The 20,351-nt window shown below is 32.3% G+C and overlaps 2 protein-coding genes and 1 long non-coding RNA gene across 5 annotated transcripts in view; 2 read left to right on the plus strand and 1 right to left on the minus strand.

Annotated features, from left to right (window-relative positions):
• nocte (no circadian temperature entrainment) overlaps positions 1-2,895 on the plus strand; it is a 44,859-nt gene extending 41,964 nt beyond the window's left edge. For all 3 annotated transcript variants that reach the window (XM_074172826.1, XM_074172825.1, XM_074172827.1), the window contains exon 15: positions 1,700-2,895. In XM_074172826.1, coding sequence (XP_074028927.1) covers positions 1,700-1,887 — 188 coding nt within the window. In that variant the 3' untranslated portion in view covers positions 1,888-2,895. The remainder of the gene's footprint in view (positions 1-1,699) is intronic.
• Positions 2,896-4,805: 1,910 nt separating this feature from the next.
• Positions 4,806-5,649, plus strand: LOC141481391 (uncharacterized). Its single transcript, XR_012464931.1, has 2 exons — positions 4,806-5,223; positions 5,279-5,649. It is a non-coding gene; the product is annotated as an uncharacterized lncRNA (long non-coding RNA).
• A 5,003-nt stretch (positions 5,650-10,652) lies between these two features.
• Smu1 (Smu1 spliceosomal factor) lies at positions 10,653-20,285 on the minus strand. The gene is given in 9 exon segments (XM_023165899.2): positions 10,653-10,788; positions 10,847-10,938; positions 10,941-10,998; positions 11,055-11,340; positions 11,428-11,651; positions 19,091-19,768; positions 19,827-19,893; positions 19,949-20,054; positions 20,120-20,285. Coding segments are annotated over 8 exon segments (1,530 nt in total). The 5' UTR covers positions 19,975-20,054; positions 20,120-20,285; the 3' UTR covers positions 10,653-10,689.
• Between the last annotated feature and the right edge of the window lie 66 nt (positions 20,286-20,351).

Genomic DNA, 20,351 nt, shown 5'->3' on the forward strand with positions numbered 1-20,351 from the left:
ACCCAATTAAATTTTTAGATCTCTACTCCATTCTCGGAGTAATGTATTAGGTTTTTCAAAATTTGTGTCTGTTTTTATGGGTGACGCCATCCCATGAACCGTCTACAATGGGTCAGTGTCCACCAGGGTCCCTAAATGCTCGATTTGGATTACTGTAGGTTCATCACTTCGGGGCTCATCTCTGAGGCTAACAAGACTGTAACAAAACTTTACAAGCTAACGTCGAACAGTGCGTTCATTAGCACTATTATTGTCAAATGCCTGGTTTATTTTTCAGGCTGTTTCGGTAGCGCTTTGGTTCAATATTATAAAATGTTTTAGATTCACTTTCCATCTCTTCGTTTGTCTCATACATCAAGTCTTTATGTAGTAAAGCAATTGTATATGATACAATTCCTATTTATACGCTGATGAATTGGAAATGCCAGTGAAATCCGCTATTGTTTCTTGCATTCATCCCAGTGCATATAATCTATAGGATATTCACATTAAGAAGAGAATGACGTCACAAGATGACAAATTGAGGCTTTGCCAACATGTGCACTATTTTGAACTTTCAAATTTATTTGTACTGTTGATTTGTTTTATTGCTATTAACCTTACTCACGTTTAATTTACTTAGTTGAAATACAACTTCGTTGACTGTTTCAACAATGCTCAAGCATATTGAATATACGCAGATCTTATCAAAAGAAATGATTAGTTCTGAAAAGAAAAGCTGACAGTTTTTGAGTTTTTTCGATTTGGAAATGTCTGAAATTTTAGCAGTTGAGCAACTTACAAAATGAAATTTTACTAGTTTCATTGCTATTTAACGCATTTCATTGGGAATTTTGAAGTTATTATGTTGGATATACAAAATTACCAAAAATAATGTAATTCTTAACGTGAATATCGTAAATAACGTGTTAAACCACAATAATATCAAAAAACTATGTATCAGTAGCTGGTTGGATCATGTTTAATAACATAAGTAGAACCAGGGGATCTATTCTTGGATTGCTCGAGAGTTCAACCTATACATAGTTCTGCAAATGATTTTTTAAATCCTGTAATATCATCCTTAACACATAGTTGGAATGAAATCGCCAGTAACACAAAATCTTTTGAAGGATTCAGTGTCAGAAGCAATATCTTTCAAGGTTCCCTTTTTTATACCTGATGAAGTAACCATGATTCTTAGGACTATAATCACTTAAAGGTATTTTTTTTATTATCTAGTTTTTTTCAATAATAAATGATTTGACCTACATGATTGACAAATAAAGAGTGTATTTTAAAGTACTTTTACTTAAAATTATTATTTATAAAATCATTTTTTCATAAGGATACCCTAATATTCAAAGGACACTTAAATTATTATTGAAACAGCAAATTAACAAAATATATTTAAAATTTCATAAACTACACCTCACGATTTGATCTCCACAAACTATCACATGTTTCGCTAACACAGTAGCTTCTTCAACAGTGATTTGAATACAGTATTCAAATAACTGGTGAATACTGTATTCAAATTACTGTTGAAGAAGCTAGTGTGTTAGCGAAACATGTGATAGTTTGTGGAGATCAAATCGTGAGGTGTAGTTTATGAAATTACTATGGATCTTCAAGTAACGACCAGATCAATTAGAAAATATAATTAATATCTTAACAGTATTTATTTTATGTAAAATTATTAATTAATGTTTCTTTTCAGATCATTCAATGACTGGTCATAATGATAAGTCAGATGACAGGAAGATGAATGATGGCAGCGGATTGGGCAGTGGTAATTCAGTGTGTACCACAAAGTCCAATTTGGGCTCTAACACAGGAAGCGCAGTGAGCGCCCCTTCAGACAAGGTTAAGGATAACATTAAGGAAGAAACTGCGGCAAAAGATTAAATTTTTAAATAATTTTACTTTAAGTACTAAACTATTCAATCGCATGTATGATATCAAAGTACATATGAGAAAACAAAAATCTGAAGAGAAATTTATGTTCAGAAACTTTTTTATTGTTCAGAGTAGAATATAGTATATTTATTATTATATTAATTTCTGGTGCTGTCTCTTCAATGACTAAAATGGAGGAGTAAGTTTTTCATTAGAATACTCCCCACACATCTTCGTGTAAATTATCGTATTTCTTGACGTTAAGTAACCCGTAATGTAGTACACTAGTATTAATTATGTGTATTGTGAGAAAAAAAGCTACTATTGTTATTGCTACCGACTTGAATGCAACGGTTGCATTAAGTTAATTTGTAAAAGAAAGTTGCTTAGTTGATTTTTTCAGACTGGTTATATTGAAAATTAGCCAGACTTTCACAAGGAACTGTACTGTTGTGGAGGAATTTCGTTACCCCCTTTTGAATGTTTTTATGAGCTTGAAACGCTTTATTGAGTTGTAAAATTTAAAGAAGGCTGATCAGCTGTTTGAGTAAGGCTCGAAATTGAAGAGGGGGTAGGAATACTTTTACAAACTTTTGTGAGTTTGAGAGATCTATTGAATTTGTCACAAGCACATTTCCACAGTAGACAAATTGTAATCTGAGATTGTGTAGGTTTCGCCTTTTCTACGGATTTCATTTTAATGCACGGTCTCATTAGTTTGTTTATAGCCGTGTCATAGGATTTTTGTAGACAAAAAAATGTAAAATGTGTTATATTCAGAGTGAGTGATGCGGAAATGGACTTTATTTTCATTTCACAAGAGACTTTATACTAATGATTTGTGGTGAAATTGAATATGATAATTCAAAAACTATTTGGGACGTTTTGTGAAAAGTGTAAGGTGACATGATGAAAAGACTAGGCCAATTTCTTTTGAAACTGCTATTCTCAACTGAAATGAATTACATCTCAAGATATTTAAATCTTCGTCGATGAAAATAAATGGTTTAAATATGATTGTGTAGTTTTTTTCTATTTCAAGAAGTGATGTTTTCTGTTTGGTTCAAGAACATATTAAAAATGTGAATTTCCTGACATTAGTTTGAATATCAGGTCAAAGATCTACTGTCATCCTTCCCTGTGTACATCATGACAATTTCTTCATGAATATATATATATATATATATATATATATATATATATATATCAAAAGGGGAAAATTCGTGGACAAAACACTCAAAAAATGGGGGCAAACCGCGGACACGTGTTTCTGGCTATTGGCCAATGTAGGTTTTCACGGATGGTAGAATATGATGTGTTGTTTTTCCGGGTGTTCATCCGTTGTGTACTATTCGATAGTCGACGTTTCGCCATCATCTCAGATGGCATTATCAAGACGAGTTACTGCTTCGCTTCGAGAGGTGTAACTCCTAGTTACACCTCTCGAAGATGATGATGATGGCGAAACGTCGACTATCGAATAGTACACAACGGATGAACACCCGGAAAAACAACACATATATATATATATATATATATATATATATATATATATATATATATATATATATATATATATATATATATATACATATATATACATATATATATATATATATATATATATATATATATATATATATATATATATACATATATATACATATATATATACATACATATATATATATATATATATATATATATATATATATATATATATATATATATATATATATATATATATATATATACAGATAGAGATTTTATCGAGTGTGTATGATACAAATCAAGAATGGAATAATTCGTGGACACAACACTCAAAAAAAAGGGGGCAAACCGCGGACACGTGTTTCTGGCTATTGGCCTCATCAGCGCGGTGCAGCCAAGTGTAAAGATGGGCAACACTTGTTTGCGAAATCAGGAAACAACACAAACGCACGGAGTCAACAACAGGAGCCAACCGCACATTTGTGGTTCCAGTTAGAAGACCTAGAATTCCCAGGCTACATCTAACATGACCACGGAGGCAGCTATAGCTACCTGCGAGACATCCGGGTCCAGGATATAAATACAGATAGAGATTTTATCGAGTGTGTATGATACAAATCAAGAATGGAATAATTCGTGGACACAACACTCAAAAAAAAAGGGGGCAAACCGCGGACACGTGTTTCTGGCTATTGGCCTCATCAGCGCGGTGCAGCCAAGTGTAAAGATGGGCAACACTTGTTTGCCTCCGTGGTCATGTTAGATGTAGCCTGGGAATTCTAGGTCTTCTAACTGGAACCACAAATGTGCGGTTGGCTCCTGTTGTTGACTCCGTGCGTTTGTGTTGTTTCCTGATTTCGGCAAACAAGTGTTGCCCATCTTTACACTTGGCTGCACCGCGCTGATGAGGCCAATAGCCAGAAACACGTGTCCGCGGTTTGCCCCCCTTTTTTTTTGAGTGTTGTGTCCACGAATTATTCCATTCTTGATTTGTATCATACACACTCGATAAAATCTCTATCTGTATTTATATCCTGGACCCGGATGTCTCGCAGGTAGCTATAGCTGCCTCCGTGGTCATGTTAGATGTAGCCTGGGAATTCTAGGTCTTCTAACTGGAACCACAAATGTGCGGTTGGCTCCTGTTGTTGACTCCGTGCGTTTGTGTTGTTTCCTGATTTCGGCAAACAAGTGTTGCCCATCTTTACACTTGGCTGCACCGCGCTGATGAGGCCAATAGCCAGAAACACGTGTCCGCGGTTTGCCCCCCTTTTTTTTGAGTGTTGTGTCCACGAATTATTCCATTCTTGATTTATATATATATATATATATATATATATATATATATATATATATATATATATATATATATACTAGGTAGTAGTCATCACACCACTCTCCTCGACAATCTACAGTATTGAGCATCTTTTTTTTTTCAATAAAACCGTTTAACATAATTTTTCTTTACTTATTTTATTTTCTAATTGTCTGTTTCCAGGTTTGTTACTCAATTCTTCTCATTCTGTTAAGTTCATTTATTGCCTTAGTATTGTAAGGTAATATGTAATCCGTCATTTTGTAGCTGCGGTCAACTCTTTCAAAGTCTACTACTATTCTACTAGTCAAGCCCTGTCATTTGATACCCATATTGAGGTAGTTGTGAAGAAATATCTAATCCGCCATTTTGTAGCTGCGGCCATTTTGAATTTGCATCTTTTTCAAAGTTACTACTATTTTACTAGTCAAGGTCTGTCATTTGATACTCATATTTTAGTAGTTGTGAAACAGTATGTAATCCGCCATTTTGTAGCTGCGGCCATCTTGGATTTAAAATGATGCGGAGTTCATTGAATGGTATTGTCATCAAAAATAAATATGTGTACTGAATATAAGATCAATCTTTCAACAGGAAGGGGGTCAAATTTCTTTTACTAAATATGACAAACAAACAGGGCAAGCTAAATAGAACCGTTAAAAAAACTACCAACCAGAAATTCCAGGCGGGACAACTTTCACAATCGGTGTTGAACCTCATCTCTGAGAACAAATTCATCAAAACAGTTTTTGGCCAAAGGTGCTTCAACTTCAAATTGGGTCAACACTTTTGGACAATCCACGTCAATCACAACAGTCAGAAAAACATAAGTACTAGTCTAATAAAGTAGGTACATCTGTGTATTACCACGTGTTAAAACATATTTCTACTGCTTTAACAGATGAATAAATGTATTTCTATTTCTTACTATTTATATATGTTCTGGCATAGTCCTTCACTGATGATATCACATAGTGAAGTGTCATCCCGGATGTACATCCGTTCGTCTTTGACATCACGAGGTTTTGGCAAGACCCACTTGCCATATTTTCAAGTTCAGCAGGTTCGAAAGTGGCTGGATTCACCATTCTGGTAAATAGGCAAACGTGGTCCCTCACAATGGCTCACAAGGTAAGATACTCTTTGATTTTTTGTAGGGATTTGTGAAATCTAAAGTAAACGTTACAACAACCGCAGCTAAGAGCTCATGGATAAAATAAGAGATCCTAATCTTGCTGTAAAGTAACATCAGTTGAAATCTCTTTTTTTTTAAGTACAAAACACAAGCACTACAGGAAAAACCTTGAGGCTCTCTAAGAGCGATGCCTGTACGGAAGTAGTGATTCACATTGGATTTGAATCGCTGGAGTTTAAATCCATTTGGAAAAAATTTCTCAGGAAGTTTATTCCAGATAAAGCAGTTCTCCAAATGAAAGAGTTCTTGAACAGTGAAGATAGAGGTGTACTGAGTTGAACCTCAAAACGATGTGCAGCCACAGTCCCTTGTGTATTTCTGATATGTACCGCTCTTAAAGGAATCAAATGTGCCAAGTCACTTGAACACTTTCTGTGAAAGTATTTATAAAAGAGAGGCAAATTTCCAACCTTTCTTCGATGATCCAGACTATCAAGGTTGCAAGTGATGTTCGTGTCTCCAAACAGGCGGGTGGCTCTTCTCTGGATGGAACCAGAACTTCAGGGGATGTTTGGGGGCAGAGCTCCATACATGAGAACAATACTCCAAAGAAGGTCTGATCTGAGCTTTATAAGGCATCAAAAGTTACTGAGGTGTGTTCAGTTTTCTGGTTCCAAGCTTTTGAGAAGGGCTTCCTGCAATTCCAGCCACATTATTGTGCCAAGACATATTGTTGTCCATTTCAATCCCCAACAAACTTATCGAAGCAGAAAGTGGAATTGTCTGACCTGACATTATTATATCCGATCTGAAGACATTGAGTTTGTTAATTATCCAAACCAGTAGACAGGCAGACGTCCCTACGAAGTTTTCAATAGATCACCTGATATGACGCCTGAAGATGTTTTTGAGGGAATATGTGACATTTAAAGTGTAAGATACACACTGCAGCTCATTTCAAATCTCGTGGATAGAAAAAGAGAAGTTTGCAACGAAATTACCCCAGAAATATTTAATAATGTAAGAAACAAATTTGTAACCAGACTTCATTACTGTCAGGAAGTAAAAGGTAAACATTTTGAATATTCATTGAAATGAACCGGAGTGAGTTTTGAAAGCATTTTTTCTTGAAACTATGTTTATCATTTGTTTGCAGATTTTTAAAACGAATATAGAACTGAATTTCACTAGTTCGGACTTCCATTGTCTACTATATGAAATGATTTGAAATCCCTGAAACAAGTAAAAAGGAATAATTAAAAAAAAGAATAGCTGAAGATAACAATTATATTAAGCAAACAATAAACCTGAAATGAAATGATAGTGAAATAACCTACAAGTAAAAATATAATAATTGAATAAATAAAAATTAAAGGAATGAAAAAAGAAAATAATAAAAAAGTATAGAGATTCCAAGTCACGTTAGTTCACGACGTTTCGATTGTTGGTATCTACAATCGTCTTCGGGTGATGACTGGACTGATTCCTCCGAGAGATGACTATTTATAGGTCGTTGAAATACTTTCACTTTCTCTGCTTTCCATTTTCCGCTTCACTGATTCCGTGAGAGATGACCGTTTTGGCGGGAGTTGGCCATTTTTCGTTTGATGATGGGTTTCCATATGTTTCGTATTTCTACGCTGGCCTGGCTGAATACGTTGTTGGACAACATGTATGCGGCTTCCTTAAGTTTTCTCCTAAACCAATGTTCCTCTCTGTGCAAGATCTCAGCTTGGGACCACTCGATGTTGTGTTGATGGGTCCAAACATGGTCTGCTATTCCTGATTTGCTGGTTTCTCCTCGCTGTGTGTGCTTCTTGTGCTCGGCAATGCGAACATTCAATGGTCTCTTAGTTTCACCAATATAGGATTTTCCGCACTCACAGGGTATCCGGTAAATGCAATTCTTGGAATCGCAGTCCGCGTTTGGGGGCCTGGTGTTCGTGAGGCTGCTACGGATAGTGTTACCGGATCTGAAACAGGTTCTGATGTTGTACTTGGAACCAAGCTGAGATCTTGCACAGAGAGGAACATTGGTTTAGGAGAAAACTTAAGGAAGCCGCATACATGTTGTCCAACAACGTATTCAGCCAGGCCAGCGTAGAAATACGAAACATATGGAAACCCATCATCAAACGAAAAATGGCCAACTCACGCCAAAACTGTCATCTCTCACGGAATCAGTGAAGCGGAAAATGGAAAGCAGAGAAAGTGAAAATATTTCAACGACCTATAAATAGTCATCTCTCGGAGGAATCAGTCCAGTCATCACCCGAAGACGATTGTAGATACCAACAATCGAAACGTCGTGAACTAACGTGACTTGGAATCCCTACACTTTATTATTTTCTTTTTTCATTCCTTTAATTTTTATTTATTCAATTATTATATTTTTACTTGTAGGTTATTTCACTACCATTTCATTTCAGGTTTATTGTTTGCTTAATATAATTGTTATCTTCAGCTATTCTTTTTTTTTTAATTATTCCTTTTTACTTGTTTCAGGGATTTCAAATCATTTTATATAGTAGATAATGGAAGTCCGAACTAGTGAAATTCATCACGAAACATTGTCAATCACCTTCAAACAAACGAATATAGAACTGCTAAGTACTCAGTAACTACTTAACCGATTTCCGAAAATGAAAAAGTTTGAATAGAGAATTGAAATGGCTATCATAACAATTAAAACAAGACCCCCAGTTCCATTAAAAAAAAGAAGTAGCGCCCTCTCGGCGAAGAGTGATTTAACACTGTTATCTTCCTCATCAAAAAGAACTAGAAATTACACCTTTTTATCTAAATTTTGTCCTATCTTAATATCTAGTTTCAATCAAAAGAGAAGGGGGACTATTACCTCTGCACTTATTATAGGTAACTGTTTGGGATAAATTTTTTGATTTGTTTTTATCTAGATTTTAGATTTATTCATTTTTTAGATCGTGGAAGGTTACAAAGCCAAAATATATTGATGACCATAATTTGCCTTTGTTTGAAGGTGATTGACAATGTTTGATGATGAATTTCATTAGTTCGGACTTCCACTGTCTGATATTATATATAATGATTTGAAATCCGTGAGAAAACTAAAAAAGAAAAAAATTAAATAGTTGAAAATAACAATTATATTAAGCAAAAAAACCTGAAATGAAATAATAGTGAAATAAAATACAATTATAAATAGAACAGTTGAACAAAAAATAAAAATAAAGAATAATAAAGTTAAGAGATTCGAAGCCAAGTTAGTTCACGACGTTTCGATTTAGTATCCACAATCATCTTCGGGTCATCACCCGAAGACGGTTGTGGATACTAACAATTGAAACTTCGTGAACTAACTTGGCTTCGAATCTCTTAACTTTTTTATTCTTTATTTTTTGTTCAATTGTTCAATTTTTACTTCGGGTCATCACCCGAAGACGATTGTGGATACTAACAATCGAAACGTCGTGAACTAACTTGGCTTGGAATCTCTTAACTGTTTCATTCTTTATTTTTATTTTTTGTTCAATTGTTCTATTTTTACTTGTATTTTGTTTCACTATTATTATTTCGTTTCAGGTTTTTTGCTTAATATAATTGTTATTTTTAGTAATTCATTTTTAAATTTTCTTCTTCTTTAGTTCTTTCAGGAATTTCAAATCATTTTATATAATATCAGACAATGGAAGTTCGAACTAATGAAATTCTTTATAATTTGCCTCGTATTAATTCAGATTACTAACAACTATTTTTTTAAATCCATGAATAAAAAAAACTAAAACCTATGACGTAGAATAAATTCAAAATAAGCACCAAAATGCAATACTCTTATCGGTTTGTTTCACCAACTAAGTTGGCGTCTTCAGGAGGCAAAGAATCAGTTTTCAACGCGCGTGATTTTCATTCTAGAATTGTTCACTTACATAATCAGGATTTCATAACATAAATCCTAATGCATGGAGAAAATCAAAATGAAATAGAAAGAAGTAGATTTACGTTATGCAGTCATATGAACAAAACTAAATTGAGAAAATGTGACTTAACCAAGTTTTGACAGTGCATTTATGAAATATGCTATCAGAATCACCAAGCAAAATGACGACAGGATCAAATCTTCAATTCAGTTTCATGGTGTTGATGTGAGGAGGACGAATATTTCTTTTGTTCTTTTATATAATTTGGGGACGAATATGTTAACTGTGATGAACTTAAAAACTAAACTTCATGTTTGTTCATTTAATGATCTATTCATTTTGTAGAAATTCGTATCAAATATAGGATAAAGAAATTTACTTTTGTCTAATTTCCACCAAGATTTTTATTTGTTTCGACCGGTTTTGAAAATGGTTCAATAAACCGAAACCAGTCGTAACAAAAAAAAATCTTAGCAGAAATGAGAAAAAGGTTATTTCCTTTATCCTATATTAAACTTCATGTAGCCCAAGAATACTTTTTTATTTCATTCTGGAATCGCTCACAATGAGAACATTCAGAATTTTATAACTAAAAAACTCCAGTCGAATTACATTTTTTCACTTCAATTTTTCTTTCACTCTGCATACCGTGATTTTAATCTTTCATATTTTTTGCTAAGTATAATTATAGTATAAAAAATATGCTTGAAAAAATCAGGTCTCCTTTTCATTATGTTTTTATACCACAGGTTTTATCCTTTTCTATCCTCATGAGCATGGTAGAGGTATTGATTTTTAATTTTGAGATAAACACGTTCATTTACAAATTGGAAAAATCTGTAAATGAATGTGTGCATACTTCCAGATTGCAGATTCTGTTGCAATAATCAAAATTATTATTGGCGTCATCTACTCTACTCCATAAAAGTACACCCAATCATTTTTTTAATATTATTTTAATCAATATAAACACATTATGGTTTCCAAAGACGAACAAGTCCATCTTCACTATATGAACAAATAAGATTCTGATGAGGGTGATGTGATATACCGATTACATCTTTTTCATGTATCTGAAACAGAAAAAGAAGTAATATAAAAAACCTGAATAAAAATGAAAAAGAGACTTACATTTAGGGTTCTCTCTAATTTTCCTGAATTAGTGGAGAAGCAATACAGAACCATATCTTCACCAACGCAGTAGATCCAATCTCCTCTAGGGAAACAGTTGAACACACAAAGTCACCGCCTTCACGTTTACCACTAGCAAAAGACCTAACAATCTGAAAACAGTAACATATAAGTACCAAAAACTATTAACAATCACTCATATTTTTACCTGTCCCTGTAAATTAACCAGAACCACTGTATTTGTTTTATTGCAAACAACAAAGTGCTCAGGATTCTTGGCAAAATTATGGATATTATTTACAGCACTGTCACTTGCTCCGAGAGATTTGAAAGTATTCGTACATTCAGTTGTTTTTATACTCCATACCTTCACTGTACCATCAGAGGAAGCACTCAGTATATTATGTCCATCTTGAGTGAAAATGACCTCATTAACAAATGAGGTATGTCCTCTGAATTCTTTCAAAGTTTTTCCAGATTTCAATCCATGTATCCTGTAATGAAATGAATGTATGTGAAAGTAATTATGTTCAACACTGTTAATAAAAATGGTACATAATTAATTTTTCATAAATCAATACCTTACGGTGTTGTCAAAAGATGCACTCAACACTTGACTGTTATCCCTGGAGAACTGCAAACAAGTTATACCTTTGGAGTGTGCTTTTTCAATTTTCCTCAAACATTGTCCAGAACTTATTCTCCACACTTTCACTCTTCCTGCTTGGGATCCTGTCACCAACATTTCGCTATCCCGCGAGAATGCCATACATAAAACGGGGCTGTCCATCATCATAAAATTTTCCTAAAAATATATATTTTGAACTACGATGTAGAAATTTAAAATTATAAGGGACAGCTTATTGATAATTTTGTTTATTATTCATTAGTTGTGTTACGTCCATAACATATAATACTGAAAAAAACTGGCATTTATTTCCACATTAACATAACAATTTTTTGAATGATTCAAAATAATTTATGAATATGCAGGGAAAATTATCCAATCCAATAATTATATGGTCGTGATTCCGTTATATTATTATACCAACAGTGCTGTTTTGATTTGTCATAGATCTCATAAGTGTTACTAGGAGGGGTAGTGAAAGGGTTTAAAGCTCTTATCTCTGAGTGGAATATTTTGAGTAAAAAGTATTATCTGTGCTAGGAATCGCACAAAAGAACTCGTTAATGATCAGACCACACAAGTTTTGACTTTTGACGGATTGTCATTTGACAATATGTGATAATTGAAAATCCCCATTTAAACCGCATATGGATTCAACAGAAAAGTCAAATGAATAACAAACATAAACAATGGTGGTTCTAGCTATGGTTCGGTATAAAGCCAAGCAGTTTTCTTCATCTCCCAAAGAAGCCAACAGAGTTGGTAAAGCTTGCATCAAGAAGAGTATTGCATTTCTGGTATTCAGAAAAAGTGCTTGTTTTTAATTTATTCTAATTCTAGGCCAGATGTTCCAGTTTTAACTTTTATTTTATTATACTAACGAGTTGCAATCATTTGACATGATTTTTTTTTCATATTGAATAATTTTGAAATGTATTGTGAGTCATCTTTTGGTACTGTATTCTTACAAATTCAATAACCATTCATCACTTCTTATTATTGTATGGATAATATTATATTTCATATAAATTTTAAATACTACTATTAGTAAGGCAAAACAATAAATAGTGCCCTAAAAAGTTTGAGTATAGTAATCAAAAGTAACTAATTCATCATCGTTTTGACTTCTTCAATAGGTATGGTGAGCATTGTCATTACTTTGTTACTACATTTGACAATTATACACTGATGGTTCAAGAAGCAGGAACAACAAAAATTTTGATACTATTAATATAGGAGTTTGTGATATAATAATAATAATTGATTTTATTGATAGGAACAAGATACAAATAATATATATATATATATATATATATATATATATATATATATATATATATATATAAACAAAAATCTAACCTCCTATCAAATGACAGGATTCAATTTCTGAGCATGCTACGGAGAAATCGCAACATGAGCAGACCTTGCTCTTCCATCCAACCAAAATAAAAGGTCGATGTTTTCATGCTATTTCCAGAATACCCTACAAATTTTACCAGTACTTTAAATTCTATTTTACGGTTTAGTTTTTGGATTATATCCCTATCTCAACTGGTTCAAAAGAAACAGCCTATTGCCTGAAGCTGTCACTTGAAGCAACATCCGATTCAAAAATCAAAATTATCTTCCAAAATAAACCCAAGCTGGTATTAATGGTATGAACTAGAGCGGCAAATCAGATCTCATGAGATTGTTAAAAAAATCTTTGCTGATTCGGGTGATAGTCTTCCTGAGGCATAAAATAAAAATCCTCAGAATACAATTTCCAACCTCAATCCAGAGCATGCCAAGAAAAATCGAGTCTTGAATCAGGTTAAAGGGAAGACAAGGAATTATTGAATAGAACTGGCCAATACTTGAAAAATGAAAATTTATATTGAAACTCATTAATACTCATTAGAGAGAGAGATATATTACATACGTTTAATGTCATAAGAAATACATCTTGTCGACAAACATTTTACTGCTAAAAAAAACAACTATAAATATTAATAAACTGTTAAGTAAATATATAAACACAAATGAGCACATTCACAAACAGTATCTTTGTTAAAGTGTAATGACTGAGTAATTTTTGTATAAAAGTATTAATAGAAACCACAACAAATAGTATGTATGTATGTATGTATGTGTGTATATATATATATATATATATATATATATATATATATATATATATATATATATATATATATGTGTGTGTGTGTGTGTGTGTGTTTATACATACTTACACATGAGTATTATTATGTGTCGAGGTTATCCTATACATTAGTATAGTAAGCCTTTTTGACCAGAATTGCCTTCAAGTTTTCTCCTAAAAGATAGTAGTGTGACGCATTCTGTTGAACTTTTAGGTAACTTGTTATACATTTTCACTCCATTATATATAATTGAGTTCTTGATTTAACTACTTGTTGGAATAGGAACCTTCAATTGGCTAGCTTGTCTAGTATTATTGTAGTGAGGCAGATAAGTAAAGGTACCTTTGTTCTTGTGTATAAGGGATGCTGATTCAAGAATAAAGAATGAAGTCACAGTTAAAATTCCATGCATTAAAAACAGTGGCTTACAAGGATCATTCCACTTTGCTCCACAGAGATACCGTACCGCACGTTTTTGTAATATGAAAACAGATTGAAACAGCTGTTTACTGCATATACCCCAAAATGCTATGCCATACCGTAAGTGAGAGTCTATGAGGGCATAATAAACATTTTTTGCTGTGTAAAATCCTAGTTCCTTTGATACTATTCTGAGTGCAAAAAACCCGGAGGAAAGTTTCTTGTTTATAATGCCTATATGCTCCTCAAATTTCAGACACTCATTGATATTAATTCCCAAGCATTTTGTAGAGATCTTATTTTCTTCTACTGTATTTTGCATACGAGTTTCTGGTAGATTGCACTTAAAGGTATTTATACTAGTTTTTTAGTGTTGAATGACAGCAGATTTGCATCGCACCATTGTTTAATTTCGCTGAGGTCATTACAGATGTTTTCATATAAATTCTGTTGATTTATATTATGCCACAAAATTGTGGTATCATCTGCAAAAATTGTGAAAGTACCAGAAATAAGTACAGTAGCCAGGTCATTTACATATAATAAAAAAAGTATGGGTCCTAAGATCGATCCTTGATGCACTCCTGCTTTCACGTTCTTTGTACTTGAGCAACTATTGGTTTTAACAAACTGTCTACGTCCTGTAAGGTAGGATTCAAACCATTTCAGGCAGTTTCCAGCCATTCCATAATGATGTAGCAGCAGTATTCTGTGGTTAACACAATCATTATTGTATGATTTTCACTATAAAGGGTTTTACAAAAACTGCGACTCGTGTTTTGCTATACAATGGCTTTCTCAAGCATAGTGAAAATCATACATTTGTCCTCCTTCAAAAAACTATTGACAACAAGAAAAGGTATGGAAGTGCATGATTGCCAATTTTAATGAAGACATCATTTATTTAAATACTGAAAGTTTTTTGCCACATAAAACTGAAATAATTGCTTATATTGTACGTTATAACCCCACAATAATAGTGCTTAGTGAATCAAGAGTTACCAAGGATGTAGAAGATTTCGAAATACAAATCAATAACTATAGTGCAGTCCGCTGTGACAGTGATAGTCGACATACAGGAGGAATTCTAATTTTCATAAGAGAGGGAGTGGACTACAGAATTCGAAAGAGCAGTATTATTCCTGGAAATTATTGGATGAGATGTATTGAAGTAAACATATCAAATAAGAGGTGGTTAATTGGAGGTCTGTATCACTCGCCCAGTTCAAGTGATGCTATATTTATTGATTGTTTGGAGGAACTATTTGAAAACTATTTTCTTAAAAATAATTTCATACTGTTGGGTGATTTCAATATTAATTATGCAGATAACAATGCTTTTTATAGTAGAAAAATCAAAAATTTGTTAAATATGTATGGTTTTGCTCAAATAGTGACGCAGTGTACTAGAATTACAATAAACGCAAAAACCTTGATAGATTATGTGGTAACTAACTGTTGCGATGTTCAAGCATCTGTCTTTCATACGCCTAAGATAACAGATCATTTAATGATATCTGTCAGTTGTTTCAAATCTAATATAAATATTCCTGAAAAAAAGCTGATTGTTAGAAATATTACTTCCGAGACATATTCAAACATAAATATTGAACTAATTGATCAAACATGGCTATTGAATTCAATCGATGTTAACGAAATATTGAATGAAATATTTGATAAAACTAAAATAATTATAGATAATCTTGCACCTGAACACACTATCTCAATAAAAAATAACAAGTTACCTTACTATGATTTGGAATTGAAAAATAAAGCTAAGGAACGAAATACAATATATAAAACATTTAAAAATAATTACAGCTCACCTCAGCGTGAACAATTCTGGGAAAACTATAAAATTGTTAGAAATCAGTATGTTAATATGTTAAAAAAGAAAAGGGTACGTTTTTATGAACAACAAATTGACGCAAATCGTAATAATCCAAGAAAGATGTGGAAACATCTCAAATCAATAATAAATCCGGTTAACAATAGTAAAATGAATAAAATCATCTTTCGTGAAAACAATTCAATAACAATTAGTGAAAATGAACATGAGATAGCTGAGAATTTCAATAATTACTTTGTTAATAGTATTTCAAATATCTCCAAGAGTATCCCTCAATCTGATGAATGGTCATCCACAAATTATTCAGTTATAAACAGTTCTTTTTCCAAATTTAAACTATTAATGATGACTCAACTGCGGAAGATTATTCATTCCTTAGACAATAAAAACAACTCTGAAGTACTGAATAGCAAATTTTTAAAAGAAACATTCGAGGTATTTGGGTATGTGATATTAAACCTGGTGAATACATCTCTGGATAAAGGAATATTTCCCGATCAACTGAAGATAACTTCTGTTATTCCTATACCAAAGGTTAGTAATACAATTGAAGCAAGCGATTTTCGCCCAATTAGTACACTACCAACTTTGGAGAAAGTCATTGAACTAGCAGTTTACGAACAATTAGTTGCATACTTGGATGACAATGAATTATTCTTAGGTAAACAGTCAGGATTCAGAAAAAATCATTCCTGTGAATCAGCTATTCAGTATACTTTCTCTAGATGGAAAAATGCGTATGATGAAAATAAATACACTGTAGCTGTCTTTCTTGACTTCAAGCGCGCATTTGAAACAATTGACAGAAACATTTTGATAAAAAAATTAAATTATTATGGGTTAACAGGCTCTGTGCTGGCATGGTTTCTTAGTTATCTTAGTGAAAGAAAACAGAAAACAAAAATTGGTTCAAAAATATCTGATGAGATAGATATCAACATTGGTGTTCCCCAGGGAAGTGTACTTGGTCCACTTTTATTTATTATATACCTAAATGATATTTATTATGTTCCTGGGCTACATGAACTTAATCTGTTTGCAGAAGATACGTTAGTTTATACTTCGAATACAGAACTCAATGATGCTGTAGATACTCTCAAAGGTTCAATGAAGAACATCGAAAAATATTTACATATGAATAAATTAAAATTAAATGCAGATAAAACAAAAGCTATGGTGATAACAACTAAATATAAACTGAACTCTATTGATTATAATGAAATAAAAATTGAAATTGGTAACACTACCTTGGAATATGTGTCTGAAATAAAGTATCTGGGAGTTATTGTTGATAACACTTTGAGTTTGAACAGTCATGCTGAATACGTTATAAAAAAAATTCAAAAAAATTATATTTTTTTTCTAGGATAGCAAATAATTTGACTATCAACTCCAGAATATTAACATATAATTGTTTAATTAAACCTCATTTTGAGTACTGTCCAACTTTAATGCATTTAATGAACCAAAATAGGCTTTCCCAATTTCAAAAACTCCAAAATAGGAGCATGAGAATTACATTAAGATGCAGTCGTTATACTTCCATTGATCACATGTTAAATATACTACAATGGCTGTCGATTTCAAATCGATTATTCTTTTTAACAATGGTTTTTATATTTAAAATAACCAAAAGTCTCCAACCAACAAATTTTAATGAATTTTTGGTTTTTAATAATCAAATACATGAACATGAGACAAGATCTTATAATAATTTTCATATATATAGAACCAACACTGGTGGCGGAACTAAAAACTTATTCTACAAGGGACTACGGGAATTTAACAATTTACCAAATGCCATTAAAGAGGAAAATACTGTAAGAGGGTTTAAAAGTAAATTATTGGAATACCTAGAGCGTTAGTTGGAAAATATGTATAATATATATAGTTACTATATCAATATTGGTTTTCAACATTGGGTATTATTAATTGTATATTTTTTATTATTATCTTCTTATTTAGTTTATCTTCATTATTGTTATTATCTATATACATATTTGAATTTTATTAATATTTTTGGCACTGTGGAAATTTAAATTATTAATTAGTTATTATGTCTTGTAAGATTAGGATGTATCCTATAATAATAAAGATTACATTTATTAATAAGTTTTGAGAGGAGGAACGTATTTATTCAAATAGTATATGCTGATATACAAACATATTTTCATAAATATTCATATAGACAGCAAATATACTAAAAACGACTGAAAACAAACATACGTTCAGTGACCCTTGACAATCAAATTTAATTTTGAAAGTTGTTCTAAAAATACCAATAAATAAAATGTTTACCTGATGCTATTTAAATAATCTAATTGCTTTTTTGAAAAGGTAGATTGTTGAATTCATTAAAAAATAATGCATTAAAACCTGCTTGTTTTGCTTTCGAATGAAAATATTTGATCTATTTCTGGTGGAGTAGAAATCAATTTCAAAATTGAACGTGATATATTTTCGAAAATAAGAGGGGGCTACATTATTAAGAATTTTAAATATGAATATCATTGTAAGACATAACAGTCTTTGTGATACAGAAAATCATTGTAATGAATTTGACATAGCATTAACAGTAGTTAATTGATTTGTTCTCAAGATTGGTTTCATTCCTCGATTCTTCAATTTCTGTAGTTCAGACAGTCTATTCACGTAGTAATTTATCAATGGATAAATTACTAGATATTCTTGAAAAGAAGTACAATTTCTTAATAATATTTTGTGAATATATTCAACATGCTCTTCCAAAGATTATATGTTAATCCAGCTGAAACCCCAAATATTCTATACAAGTAACAAATTCGATGTTCTCATCTACTCAGATTTTTATATCATTTACGTCAATTATCACCATAGCCTGTCTTCATCACGTTGAATTTCAATTTAACAAATTTCATATATTTATCAAGTTTTCCTAATACTTCATTCACATTATGCTCAAGTTGTTTGAAGTACATTAAATATAACAGTGATTGATAATTTTAAAGCCTATAACTTCTGAGTAGACATGTTTCAAAACTCGAATCATAAAAGAGGGTTTACTTAATAAGTTGATTGAAAAATTAATCTCCCTTAAATGCTAGTTAAATCCACAAAGTCGATAGAATAGCTTGAAAAAATATATCTGTTGTTCAATACACACTATTGACTTAATGTTATGTGTCACAATGCCATTGAATTATTCTACAAAACAGTGTATCATTTACCTGAGCCTGATACTTCAAATCCTTTCGTATTTTTCCAGTTGTGAAGTTCCATACTTCAATAATACCATCAACACTTCCTGTGATGAGATATTGTCCATCAGGAGAGAAACGAGCACACTCAACATGAGACTTTTGACCAAATTTGATCTGTTTGGCCATCTGTGTTGGAAATGTCTCCTCCTCCTGTTCTCTAACAGCAGCTTTTCCTCTAAACAAGTCAATAGTTGTTCCAGGAGGTAGTAAACCTTGATGTTGTTGCCATTTTAATGCTTGTCCGAGTAATGCTAGGAGACGAGAAGACGGCACAACAGATACTTCTCCTGATAGTGCGTGAGCTATGCCGGCACGTCTTTTTTCTTTGCTACTTCCATCTGGATATGCCTCACGAGGGTCAAAATATGACCGAGCCAATAGATTTTCTAAATGTATATATCTTTCAGGTTCATTTTGCTTTAACATTATCATAGGATCCGTTTGTCTAAGTAATGATCTTGCAGCACCCAATTCTCGAAGTTCTATCAATTCCAGGACAATCTGTTCATATAAATCAATCAGCTTTTTGTCAGGAAGTTTCAATGACTGAATAGCTTTCAAAACTGTGTCCCAATGTCCATTGTTTATATCAGCGCAAAATCCATCAACACTATCCACAGTATTGAGAGTTACACCAGTTTCTTCCTGGAATATTATTGTGATAAAATTGATAAATTAAAAAATATGTGTGGCTAATTATCACCTGCAATGTGTGTAATGTTCTCAATAAGTTAGATTCCTTTAGGTACTGTTGGATTAGGCGTATAACACTAAAAATAAAGAAATATTAACAACATATATTTCAATCAAAGTTCAATTTCTTACTCTGCAGATTCAATTTCTATAGACATTTTCCAAAAGATAGTAGATTATTTCAAGTAATATATTTCGTTCCCTTTTGTTTTCTGGACACTAACCACAGAGCAATAAGCTATAAACAATAATCAAAATAAAAATTAATATCGTTTATCATTGGTATAACCAAAATCTACTAACATCCAGTGCCAGTCAAGTCACAGAGGAAATCTGTGGTCAAGTGTTGTTATTCAGAAATGTTCAATTGTGCCCCCCTAACTCCAAACTAGACAAAATACTGATACAGAAAACGTATAATGTGATACTGCTTATTGTTGGTGTTTGTGGTTTGTGTACTCTTTGCTTATTATATTAGGTTTGTTCCAACAAACGATTGCAAACAGTTTGCAAACCGTTTGATGAACTGCTTTAT

Source organism: Leptinotarsa decemlineata, unplaced genomic scaffold (genome assembly GCF_025532065.1).
Source record: "Leptinotarsa decemlineata unplaced genomic scaffold, Ldec_3_MD MMD2_tig00000199_RagTag_RagTag, whole genome shotgun sequence".
In the NCBI taxonomy this organism is placed as follows: Eukaryota; Metazoa; Arthropoda; class Insecta; order Coleoptera; family Chrysomelidae; genus Leptinotarsa; species Leptinotarsa decemlineata.